At 39.4% G+C, this 13,819-nt stretch overlaps 1 protein-coding gene across 1 annotated transcript in view; it reads left to right on the top strand.

Annotated features, from left to right (window-relative positions):
* LOC117317636 (nephrocystin-3-like) overlaps positions 1 to 13,819 on the top strand; it is a 36,925-nt gene that overhangs the window by 20,669 nt on the left and 2,437 nt on the right. Inside the window, 11 exon segments of the mRNA XM_033872490.1 lie at positions 337 to 437; positions 664 to 786; positions 1,107 to 1,207; positions 1,504 to 1,601; positions 1,965 to 2,206; positions 3,470 to 3,545; positions 3,777 to 3,907; positions 5,133 to 5,304; positions 7,154 to 7,222; positions 10,333 to 10,458; positions 12,769 to 12,894. Coding sequence (XP_033728381.1) covers positions 337 to 437; positions 664 to 786; positions 1,107 to 1,207; positions 1,504 to 1,601; positions 1,965 to 2,206; positions 3,470 to 3,545; positions 3,777 to 3,907; positions 5,133 to 5,304; positions 7,154 to 7,222; positions 10,333 to 10,458; positions 12,769 to 12,894 — 1,365 coding nt within the window.

Here is a 13,819-nt window from a genome sequence, read left to right as displayed (position 1 = left end):
AATTGACCTGAATTTGACCTGAAAATGACCTGAAATTGAGGTCAATTTCACATGAAGAAATGTTCAGGTCAATTTCAGGTTAATTTCAGGTCAAATTGACCTGAAAAAATCTTCATGTCAATTTGAGGTGAAATTTTCATGTCAATTTCAGTTCAAATTCAGGTCATTTTCAGGTCAATTTCTTGACATGAATTGACTAATCTGCTCTTTTTCAGGTCAAATTGACCTGAAAATCTTGACCTGAAATTGACCTAAATTTACATGAAAACATTTTGCCTGTGTAATGAAACTAAAACGTTTTTTCTTAATCATTGTTTCCTGCTTGTCACTGATTAGGTAGAGAAAGCTGTACAGGACTATTGTTTCGGTAAGGAGGAGGGAAGGCTTGTTCCACAGCTGAGGCAGGACCTTGTGCAATACTTCATACAATTCCAAAGGTATGTCTAATAACAACTAAACTTTAATAACCATAATTCATTACTTGTTTCCATGGTTATGCTACAAATTATTGAATTCCTGCAAAATTTTGATGTTCATGTATCACTGACATTAATATGATGTTGTCTTTTCCTAGGTATTTTCATTGGGAAAATCCAATTGACCAAAGTTTTAGCTTCCCATAAAATTTTTAAAATGCATTATATACCCTGTAATGTGTTTCAGTCCAGGGAAGTTCACATGTCGAGTGTCTGACGAACTGCCCTGGCTCATCAGACAGACGGGTGACAAAGACAGTCTAGAAAAGTGTATACTCAACTTGTGTTTATTCCAACGTTTTTATGCCAGGTAAATAATAATGTTTCCTCTACTTGTGTTTATTCCAAAGTTTTTACGCCAGGTAAAAACATGTAATAACGTTCCTGTGTCTCAACCTGTGAGATTAAAATGTCATACATAGGTGAATTTTGAGAATTAATGATTAAGCGAAGTTTGATATTTTTTGCAATTTATCAATATAACGTATATGGAATGCTTCCACACAATCAAGTGCAGGTGTTTTTAGTTGTTTTTTGAAGAAATACTGAAATTTTAGTGAATTTTTGAGTTGACAAAGCAGGACATGCAAGACATATATTAATTACATGTAATTCTTACATCGTTAACAGAGGGCGGTGTGCAGAGTTGATAAGTTATTGGCAGTTCATAGCCTCAGACAAGAACAGTATGGCTCAGGCCTATTTCCAGGCTACTCGCAGTATGGAGGCTAGTAAGTAATAGATAGTTCTAGTTTAAATCTGGTTTCTTCAACTCCTCATAATAAGTCATTGAGGTGATAAAGGGATCTGTATACATACATGTACATGTACATTTTACACTTTCTGCTTGATAAGAAATAAGTTAAAATCACTAAATTTTGTTTCAACTCTACTTTACAGATTTTGAATATCCCATGGAATTCATTACATATCTTAACAAGTTATACAGTTTTATAATAACTTTTTTTAGTATGTACATTTAATTTAGTTAACCAAAAAATGTCTTCACTTTACTGAAAATTTACAGCAGTAGGTCAACACAACGGCCTGGTGACACTTCCCCGGATAGCAGATTTGTACGAGTCACAAGGGCGATTCCTCAAAGATCTCGGCCTCCTTAGTCAGGTAAAAACTGTATGATGTTTTCTTAATCTATGAGCCACAATGACGATTCCTCAAAGATCTTGGTCTCCTTAGTCAGGTAAAAACTGTGTGAGGTTCTCTTAATCTATGAGCCACAATGACGATTCCTCAAAGATCTCGGCCTCCTTAGTCAGGTAAATACTGTATGAGGTTCTCTTAATCTACAAGTCACAATGACAATTCCTCAAAGATCTGGGCCTCCTTAGTCAGGTAAATAATCTGTACATGTAATTGCAAACTGATTTTTCAAACACAAGTCTCACAATTAATATATAGTGATCTTTGCTCCTTTCTCGAGTTTTAAGTTTGCTCATATATGTTACTGAATCAATGATTGTGTTTCAGGCTGTACCTGCCCTACAGAGGGCGCTAGAGGTACGGGAGATCGCCTTGGATCCTGACCACCCCATTGTGGCCCGGTCGCAGCACCAGTTGGCTGGGCTTCATGCTCAGTGGGGGAAGTTCTCCACCGCTGAGGACTTTTATAAACAGGCCCTGACTATGTACGAGAACGCTTACGGCTGTGATCACCACCTTGTCGCCAAAGAATTAGATGCTCTCGCCGTATTGTACCAAAAACAGGACAAGTATGTTTTACTTTGCATGTTTTGACGGGATTTTAAAATGTAAACTTTATTTACAACAATTGCAAAACAAGTTGATACAACTTAATATATTCATCATGCTTGTTGGTCAAGATGGAATTGCAAGGTGTCTCATTGGAGGAGGAAGCCAGATTACCCAGGTAAAAACCAAAACTGTTGGGCAGGTGACCCAATACTTATCACTTCTGATCAGGGAATGAAACCCTGACCACCTAGGTGAAAATCAAGTGTGTTAGCACTGTGCCACTCAACCACCCAAAAGGGCCGCGGTGGCTAAGTGGTTCTTGTCCTGACACTTTATCACTAGCTTCACCTCTGGGTTGCGAGTTCGAAACCCACACAGGGTAGTTGCCTGGTACTGACCGTAAGCCGGTGGTTTTTCCCTGGGTACTGTGGTTTTCCTCCACCTCCAAAACCTGGCACATCCTTAAATGATCCTGGCTGTTAATAGGATGTTAAACAAACTAAACCAAACCATCCAAAGTACTGGTTATAGATAGTAATATCTTGGTGGTGAAAATTCGGGGTGGTAAATTGGATAATGCACTCACCTTTTGCCAAGGCATCCAGAATTATGTATTTAGACAAAGACATTATAGTTTGTAACTGAAATGACCCTGATGTTTTAATATCCCATTTGCTACACTAGTTTAAAGAAACAACTTCTTCTGAAGAACCATAAGACCTTTAATCATACCATTGTCATGTATAAATTTTGGACAAAGATGCTACAGAGTTTGTGAATAAAGGACTCTATTTAATGTCAAGTCAAACAAACAACTTTTTATCAGAAACCCTAACGTTCAAACTTGATTGTTATTAATTGTTCAGGCCCCAACCGGTAAAACCAAAGGGACTCTAGGTTTCCTCTCCAGTCGTTTTGTACATATGTACATAACACCGAAGATTGTCAGCACTCTAGAGGCTTCATTCCTTGAAGGATTTTGATCAAATTTCATACAATGATAAAGGACTATAATATCTCGGACAAGTTTGACTTTCAGGGTTGTTGGGTCAAGGTCAAGGTCATCTCTACTATTTTCAGGAAATCTTTTGTCAGTACTTCAACAGGTTCATTCCTGGAGGTATTTTATCAAGCTTAACACAATTAGAAAGGAACACCGAAAAACTTTTCACTGCAAAATCAAAAACTGCTCATTGCTGCAGTGAAAATATAAGTTGATAAATTTCTCTATTCCTCTGGAGAAAATGCAGCAAATGATTATATTTTGATGGTGTTTTCAGACATGATTTAGCAGAGCCATTGAAGAAGAGAGCTATGTCCATCCGAAAGAAAGCCAAAACTCCTCGCTCACATTCTGTAAGTTTTATATTGTTGTTGGTATCGTCTCTGATGTTTACTTTAACATGAACATCAATTCAACAACCCTTTGGAGTGTTCAGTCAATGTTTCATGCAAAAAAAAAAATTAAATTCTACTGTTTAGAAAAGTTAGTTTGCTTCACAAATTTGTTTGAAAATTTGACCTAAGATTATCAATTGAAATAACTTGTTGTAAAATTGTCAAGTATATATAATTGTATTGTTACAGGGACAGGTGAAGTCTGTGGTACAGAGGCGAGCTCTTCAGCTTGAGGAGTTAGCTATAGGTCCTGACTCCCCGGACCTGGCACGAACTCTGAATGAGCTGGGCGTGTTATACTACCTACAGAATAACCTTGAGTAAGTCTGCCATGTACTGCAGTGTCTTACCAAATTCAAATGGTTTGGAAGAAACTGTCGTCTTCTTATGGGAAAAATGGAGCTTTTCATTTATTGATTCTGGATATATAGAGGATATCTAACAGCGTCTTCAGTAATACCAAATATATTTCACGAGTGGGGCTAATACTTTGATATTTTTCACGAGTGCGCAGCAAGAGTGAAAAATATCAAAATATTAGCCACACGAGTGAAATATATTTGGTATTACTGAAGACACTGTTAGATATTCTGTTTATTACATTTTTTATCAACGAAAAACCTACCCCGTAAGCTAACTAGGCAAACAGCGATAATTTGTAAACAAAAAAAGTAGTTTCCCCTGTCCAGGTGCTGACATATATGTCGAGCGTTCTGATTGGTCAATTATTTTGGTATTTTCTAATCATTAATTTGATTGGTCAAATCAGCAAAAGTGGTTTTTCACTAGTGAAAAATATGATATTTGTCACTAGTGAAAAATATCACTTTTATAGAATGAATAATTTTTGATATTTCACTGGTAAAAATGTAATAAAACAGTAATATGTCAAAAATGTGTGTATCATTTGTTCTTTTTCTGTATTTTATTTTTACTTCAATCTCTTTGAATGGAAGGAAATTTTTCTTACCCTGGACAAGGATATCCACAATTTTACCTATGTGAGATTTTCTTATCTCACCCAAGGGTTGAGACAAGCTACACATGCTCGTTGCACTTTCTCAACAATTGTATGATGTCACGTGGACAATTCAATCATGTCGTCTTGTATTGATGTAACAACAATATTAGATACATACGAGGGTAAACAGGGTAAGAGAAAAATAATCATTCACCCCCTTGGGATTGAGACAGGGGATTTCAAACCTCGGAGTAAGATTCTTAAGCTGCCAAACATTCGGCAAGCCTTGTGTTGGTAACTTAAGAATCTTCCCCTTGGATTGAGATCCCCCTGTCTCACTCTTAAAGGGATGAAAATGCTATAAGTCTGTATTTTTTGAGATTTAGAGATGTTTCTCTCTTTGTGGTAATATCTTTCTTTGGAGATGTAGAAAAAATCTATCTGGAGAGGTAGAAATGTATCTATCCTTAAAGATGTGGTAATGTCTATATTTAAAGATATAGAAATGTATGTTTGGTGATGCAGAAAATAATTACTTAAATCTTTGGAGATGTGGAATGACCTGTAGCTTTCTTCCTCGTCAGAACTGCTGAGTCTTTCTTCAAGCGGTCTCTTGAGATGCGAGAGGTGACGTTGGGTCCAGACCATCTAGATGTGGCTCAGAGTCTGAACAACCTAGCTGCTCTCTACAATGACCGTAAACAATTTGATAAAGCTGCACCACTGTATGAGCGGGCTCTACAAATTCGCAGCAAGGTATTACAGTTAAAGATATTTTAGGTCACTAAACTAATTAAGATATATCTTTTTATTGAGTAAACTGAACACTTGACTGTATTTGGATTTAAATGTTTGTTGAGTTGTTGCAGTTTTATTTCTTAGGACAATATGGTTCACTATCCTAAACATTTAAGTACAGATTAAAGAGGGTACAGATTAGAGAGGGTACGGACTAGAGAGGGTACGGGGTACAGACTAGAGAGGGTACAGACTAGAGAGGGTACAGACTAGAGGATACTGACTAGAGAGGGTACAGACTAGAGAGGGTACATACTAGAGAGGGTATGGACTAGAGAGGGTACAGACTAGAGAGGTACAGACTAGAGAGGGTACAGACTAGAGAGGGTACGGACTAGAGAGGGTATATACTAGAGAGGGTACAGACTAGAGAGGGTACAGACTAGAGAGGTACAGACTAGAGAGGGTACAGACTAGGGAGGGTACAGACTAGAGGGGATACAGACTAGAGAGGGTACAGACTAGAGAGGTACAGACTAGAGAGGGTACAGACAAGAGAGGGTACAGACTAGAGGGTACAGACTAGAGAGGGTACAGACTAGAGAGGGTACGGACTAGAGAGGGTACAGACTAGAGAGGGTACGGACTAGAGAGGGTACGGACTAGAGAGGGTACGGACTAGAGAGGGTACAGACTAGAAAGGGTCAAACTAGAGAGGGTACATACTACAGAGGGTACGGGGTACAGACTAGAGAGGGTACAGACTAGAGAGTGTACAGACTAGAGAAGGTACAGACTAGAGAGGGTACAGACTAGAGAGGGTACGGACTAGAGAGGGTACAGACTAGAGAGGGTATAGACTAGAGAGGGAACAGACTAGAGAGGGAACAGACTAGAGAGGGTACGGACTAGAGAGGGTACGGACTAGAGAGGGTACAGACCAGAGAGGGAACAGACTAGAGAGGGTACGGACTAGAGAGGGTACAGACTAGAGAGACTAGACTAAGTGAAGGCAGTCATTGATTTATAAATGACATTGAGAATAACTGCAGATAAGTGAAGGCAATCCTTGATTTATAAATGACATTGAGAATAACTGATAAGATAAGTGAAGGCAATCCTTGATTTATAAATGACATTGAGAATAACTGATAAGTGAAGGCAGTCATTGATTTATAAATGACATTGAGAATAACTGATAAGTGAAGGCAGTCATTGATTTATAAATGACATTGAGAATAACCGATAAGTGAAGGCAGTCATTGATTTATAAATGACATTGAGAATAACTGCAGATAAGTAAAGGCAGTCATTGGTTTATAAATGACATTAATATTCTCTATCAAAACGGATGCTTAGGGTTTGTCCCAGGAACAAGTATCCTTGTAGTAGTTGGTGACTATCTCACTAAACAACATACAGGAGACCCGTCGGATGTCATCCAGAGAAGTTAGGGCAGAGAGTCCTGTCCAAGGATATAATGACAACAGCACAGACCTGTCCAATTCTCAGCTTCCCAAGAAATACAAACCGACTCTTGTTGGATCATAAACCAACTAGGAATGTTATGTTAGGGATGGTTATAGTAAAACCAAATAAAAAGATGTTGTGTTTCAGGTTTCCATACCTTCCCTAAGTTTTTGGTGCCTACCCAAATTTTTGTATTGGAATTAATTCAGAAGTACTGTTATCAGAATGTTATTCTATATAATCTTAATGACAAAAAAATGATTAAAAAAACAACCTACCTTACCTTTCAGGGATGAAACCTGAAACACATGATTTTTTATTTGGCTTATTTGTATATACCAGGTGATCTCATGTTGACACATTTAGTCATTTATGTTGTTTATTTTGTCTATTGCAGTATTTAAGCATTAACCATGACAGTGTTGCCACCATAGTGAAGCACCTAGCAACTCTGTATAGGAAACAGGTAAGTCAAACATGAAGATACTTTATCTCAGTAAATTTTCACCATAGAATACTTCTCCCAGAATATTTATCCCAACACACCTATCCCAGGATAACTATCCCAGGACACCTATCCCAGGACAACTATCCCGGGACACCTATCCCTAGACACCTATCCCAGGACACCTATCCCAGGACACCTATCCCAAGACACTTATCACAGGACACCTATCCCAGGACAACTATCCCAAGACACTTATCACAGGACACCTATCCCAGGACACCTATCCCAGGACACCTATCCCAGGACACCTATCCCAAGACACTTATCACAGGACACCTATCCTAGGACACCTATCCCAGGACACCTATCACAGGACACATATCCCAGGACACCTATCCCAGGACACCTATCACAGGACACCTATCCCAGGACACCTATCCCGGGACACTTATCCCAGGACACCTATCCCAGGACACTTATCACAGGACACCTATCCCAGGACACTTATCCCAGGACACCTATCCCAGGACACCTATCCCAGGACACTTATCCCAGGACACCTATCCCAGGACACCTATCCCAGGACACCTATCCCAGGACACCTATCCCAGGACACCTATCCCGGGACACCTATAACACTTATCCCAGGACACCTACCCCAGGACACCTATCCCAGGACACCTATCCCAGGACACCTATCCCAGGACACCTATCCCAGGACACTTATCCCAGGACACCTATCTCAGGACACCTATCCCAGGACACTTATCCCAGGACACCTATCCCTCGACACCTATCCCAGGACACCTATCCCAGGACACTCATCCCAGGACACCTATCTCAGGACACCTATCCCAGGACACCTATCCCTTGACACCTATCCCAGGACACCTATCCCAGGACACCTATCACAGGACACTTATCCCAGGACACCTATCCCAGGACACCTATCCCAGGACACCTATCACAGGACACCTATCCCACGGCACCTATCCCAGGACACTCATCACAGGACACCTATCCCAGGACACTTATCCCAGGACACCTATCCCAGGACACCTATCCCAGGACACCTATCCCAGGACACCTATCCCAGGACACCTATCCCTTGATACCTATCCCAGGACACCTATCCCAGGACACTCATCCCAGGACACCTATCCCGGGACACCTATCCCGGGACACCTATCCCAGGACACCTATCGCAGGACACCTATCCCAGGACACTTATCCCAGGACACCTATCCCAGGACACCTATCCCAGGACACTTATCCCAGGACACCTATCCCAGGACACCTATCCCAGGACACCTATCCCAGGACACTTATCACAGGACACCTATCCCAGGACACCTATCCCAAGACACTTATCACAGGACACCTATCCCAGGACACCTATCCAAGGACACCTATCGCAGGACACCTATCACAGGACACCTATCCCAGGACACCTATCCAAGGACACCTATCCCAGGACACCTATCCAAGGACACCTATCGCAGGACACCTATCACAGGACACCTATCCAAGGACACCTATCGCAGGACACCTATCACAGGACACCTATCCCAGGACACCTATCACAGGACACCTATCCCAGGACACCTATCCCAAGACACCTATCCCGGTACACCTATCCCAGGATACCTATCCCAGGACACCTATCCCGGTACAACTATCCCGGGACACCTATCCCGGGACACCTATCCCGGGACACCTATCCCAGGACACCTATCCCGGTACACCTATCCCAGGACACCTATCCCAGGACACCTATCCCGGGACACCTATCCCAGGACACCTATCCCAGGACACTCATCACAGGACACCTATCCCGGGACACCTATATATCCCGGGACTCCTATCCCGGAACACCTATCCCGGGACACCTATCCCTTGACACCTATCCCAGGACACCTATCCCACGACACCTATCCCGGGACACCTATCCCGGGACACCTATATATCCCGGGACACCTATCCCGGGACACCTATCCCAGGACACCTATCCCAGGACACCTATCCCGGGACACCTATCCCGGGACACCTATCCCAGGACACCTATCCCAGGACACCTATCCCAGGACACTTCACTTCTGTAACTTTCGCCCTAGGAATTTTCATCCTGAGAAACTTTCCCTTTGGTAAATTTTTGTCCCAAAAATGTTTTACTTTAATTACCTTTCTTCCTGGTAAACTTTTGACGGACGTCCATCGGACCGGACGTCCAATGATACTAAAAATGATTACATGTGAAAATTTTTCCGATTTTTAGCTGCTCAGCATCGTCCTAGATCCATGGTTGATTGCACGACACTACGCTACACTTATCATCCATGGGTCAACTCGGTGAAAAATCCTTGTTTCAATGACGTCACTCTATTAATAGAAACCAATCCTACGATGACTGTTCAGATTTAGAGTACTAATGTGTACTTGGTATCTGTTCTGATTTATGTTTGTAGTACAGATTAACCCTTTCACCCCTACTGACCATATTGGACTTCATATTATGAATGAATGGCAGAGTCCATTAATATTTCTTAGGGTTGAAAGGGTTAAGATACATACATGTGTGTACAAATGATATATTCATTAGGGTGATAATGGAGACATAGCGTATATTGATATGTATTTTAATTTCATTAATAATAACAAGATCTTTCAATATTTCTAATCTTTTAAAAAACAAAAAACAAAACGAAAACATAAGAATTTCACATTGTAGTTCATACTGTCAATCACTTACATTTCGTGAATACTTTATTTCATGATCTTACCACATCAAAATTATTCATAGATACATGCTTTAGGGAAAACTTATCTAAAAATGACTTTAAATTCATGAATGATGAGCTATTAGAACCATGGACTCTGCAATGACCTGTATCTGTAACTGATAGCTTGGTTGCCATCCAAAGGTTATTTTGTACAAATGATTGCGAAGGATTTGAATTCGTGATTGATTATCGTCAGGTATCAATGCAAAAATAAAACACCCATGGAATATAAGTGATTTATAGTAAAAGACTTTCACATGCTTACATGTTTTATGGAACATTGGAATCCATAATAAATTTTGTAACTAGAACCAAAGAAAAGTTCTGATTTGTATTAATGTTTTGTAGGGTAAATACGAGCAGGCAGAGCCACTGTACAAACAGGCAATAGAGATCCGTGAAAAGTCTTTTGGTGCTTATCATCCGTCTGTGGCGACAGCTTTGGTCAACCTGGCAGTACTCTACTCTCAGCAGGTAAATTATGGTCATTAACTAGATAAATAATAGTCAACTACCAGGTAAATAATGGTCAATTACCGGGTAAATGATGGTCAATTACCGGGTAAATAATGGTCAACTACCAGGTAAATAATGGTCAACTACCGGGTAAATAATGGTCAACTACCACATAAATAATGGTCAATTACCGAGTAAATAATTGTCACCTACCAGGTAAATAATGGTCAACTACCAGGTAAATAATGGTCAACTACCAGGTAAATAATGGTCAATTACCGGGTAAATAATGGTCAATTACCGGGTAAATAATGGTCAACTACCACATAAATAATGGTCAATTACCGAGTAAATAATTGTCACCTACCAGGTAAATAATGGTCAACTACCAGGTAAATAATGGTCAATTACCGGGTAAATAATGGTCAATTACCGGGTAAATAATGGTCAACTACCGGGTAAATAATTGTCACCTACCAGGTAAGTAATGGTCAATCACCAGGTAAATAATGGTCAATTACCGGGTAAATAATGGTCAACTACCAGGTAAATAATGGTCAACTACCAGGTAAATAATGGTCAACTACCACATAAATAATGGTCAATTACCGAGTAAATAATTGTCACATACCAGGTAAATAATGGTCAACTACCAGGTAAATAATGGTCAACTACCAGGTAAATAATGGTCAATTACCGGGTAAATAATGGTCAATTACCGGGTAAATAATGGTTAATTACCGGGTAAATAATTGTCACCTACCAGGTAAGTAATGGTCAATCACCAGGTAAATAATGGTCAATTACCGGGTAAATAATGGTCAACTACCGGGTAAATAATTGTCACCTACCAGGTAAGTAATGGTCAACTAGCAGGTAAATAATGGTCAATTACCAGGTAAATAATGGTCAACTACCGGGTAAATAATGGTCAACTACCGGGTAAATAATTGTCACCTACCAGGTAAGTAATGGTCAACTACCAGGTAAATAATGGTCAATTACCAGGTAAATAATGGTCAACTACCGGGTAAATAATGGTCAACTACCAGGTAAATAATGGTCAATTACCGGGTAAATAATGGTCAACTACCGGGTAAATAATTGTCACCTACCAGGTAAGTAATGGTCAATCACCAGGTAAATAATGGTCAATTACCGGGTAAATAATGGTCAACTACCGGGTAAATAATGGTCAACTACCGGGTAAATAATGGTCAATTACCAGGTAAATAATGGTCAACTACCAGGTAAATAATGGTCAACTACCAGGTAAATAATGGTCAACTACCACGTAAATAATGGTCAATTACCGGGTAAATAATGGTCAACTACCACATAAATATGGTCAATTACCGAGTAAATAATTGTCACCTACCAGGTAAGTAATGGTCAACTACCAGGTAAATAATGGTCAACTACCAGGTAAATAATGGTCAATTACCAGGTAAATAATGGTCAACTACCACGTAAATAATGGTCAACTACCAGGTAAATAATGGTCAACTAAATCAAGGTTACTTTCAGTGAAATCATTTAAAAGCTCTAAACCATGAAAGAGATTACACAATGCTCATGAACATCTTGTTATACATGCTAACCTACCCATATCTGGGAGTGAGGCTCTCCATTTCTAACCCTAAATTTAGACAAAAGTTGTATGTATAAACCATTGATAACTCCCGGGGAAAAGCAGCTTTATATATGATTCCGGTCAAGGTCACTGTTACTATTTTTAGCGGGGCCTGTCGGGAACATATATTGCTTTAACAATACCCAATATACTTCCTAATGTCTCCTTTGATGCTGCCTTTATTTTGACCTATAAGCTTTCACCCCTGTTGGGGAGGCTTCGGGTTCTGTCCCCTGGCCGAGACAACAGAGTCTATATAAATGGTAGTCCCAATGCCTGCTCAGCATTTTGGGGAGGTGGACGCTATCAGTATAATGTGACCGGGTGGGGTGTTCTGCTGGGTGTCTTTGGCAGTATGTTTCAGTGAGATAGCACTATAAAGTCGACATCAGTTCAGCACTATCACAAGAGACAAATACAAACATACCAACCACGGCTTACAAAAACACACACACATTCACTATAGACATGCATCTCCCACACAGCATAGGCTGTCCTTAAATGACCATAGCTGTTGATAGGATGTTAAACAAAACAAACAAAACAAAACCCATAGTACGTGTCAACGTGAAAGTGTTCGAAGTATCGTTTCTCCTGGTGCTTTGTCTATTTCCGATGACCATAGCTGTTGATAGGACGTTAAACAATACAAAACCAAATGAAATCAAACCTTATAAATTACAAAACTGTTACAGAACAAGTATGCTGAAGCAGAGCCTATGTACGAGAGAGCTTTGAAGATTTACGAGGAAAGTCTTGGTGCTCATAATCCCCGTGTTGCTGAGACTCTACGTAACCTTGCGGTCATGAAATATGAACAGGTAAGTTATGTTTGTATGAACAGGTAAGTTATGTTTGTATGAACAGGTAAGTTATGTTTGTATGAACAGGTAAGTTATGTTTGTATGAACAGGTAAGTTATGTTTGTATGAACAGGTAAGTTATGTTTGTATGAACAGGTAAGTTATGTTTGTATGAACAGGTAAGTTATGTTTGTATGAACAGGTAAGTTATGTTTCTATTTCAAGTTTTGACAAATATTGTGTGTGTACCTACATAATTTGACTTCCATAATGGTGAGTTTAGAACTTCTTTCTATCTAGACTAAGTATACACAGGCAATATTCCTTCTCATGAAAGTTACATGAAATTCATGTGAATTATTTTCATGTGAAATTCACGTGAATCTTTTCAATGACATGTGAATTTTTTTCATGTGAAATTCATGTGAATTTTTTTCATGTGAAATTCACATGAATTTTGTTTTCATGTGAATTTTTTCATGTGAATTTCACATGAATTTTGTTTTCATGTGAATTTTTTATGTGAATTTCACATGAAGTTTTTTTTTTCCTGTGAAATTCACTGAAAAAAAAATCAGGTGAAATTTTCATTTCATTTCACTAGAAGGAATACTGCCTATGTATATACCATAAGGTAAGTAATTGTGTCTATGTCAGACTACTCTTAGTACTGCTTACTATAAACATTCTGATTTTAGTACACTCAATTTTTAGAGTTTTTAAAAGATTAGCACTTTGATAAGTAAGTGAATCCATATGTGAAGTTTAATTAGCACAATCATAATTTAGTGGCATGCTTTCAGCACGAAAAATGCTTGTATATGTCTTTTTGTAACTTGAATTTATTATAATATACAATTATTGACTTTAAATGAGGTTAGCACCAGAATGTACCAACCACAGAAATCTGATTATCACTGAGGCTGATACTCATATACAATAT

The sequence above is a fragment of the Pecten maximus genome, chromosome 19 (genome assembly GCF_902652985.1).
Source record: "Pecten maximus chromosome 19, xPecMax1.1, whole genome shotgun sequence".
NCBI classification, from domain to species: Eukaryota; Metazoa; Mollusca; class Bivalvia; order Pectinida; family Pectinidae; genus Pecten; species Pecten maximus.
The sequence above is the reverse complement of the archived record's forward strand: the minus strand, read 5'-3'. Positions and strand labels throughout refer to the sequence as shown.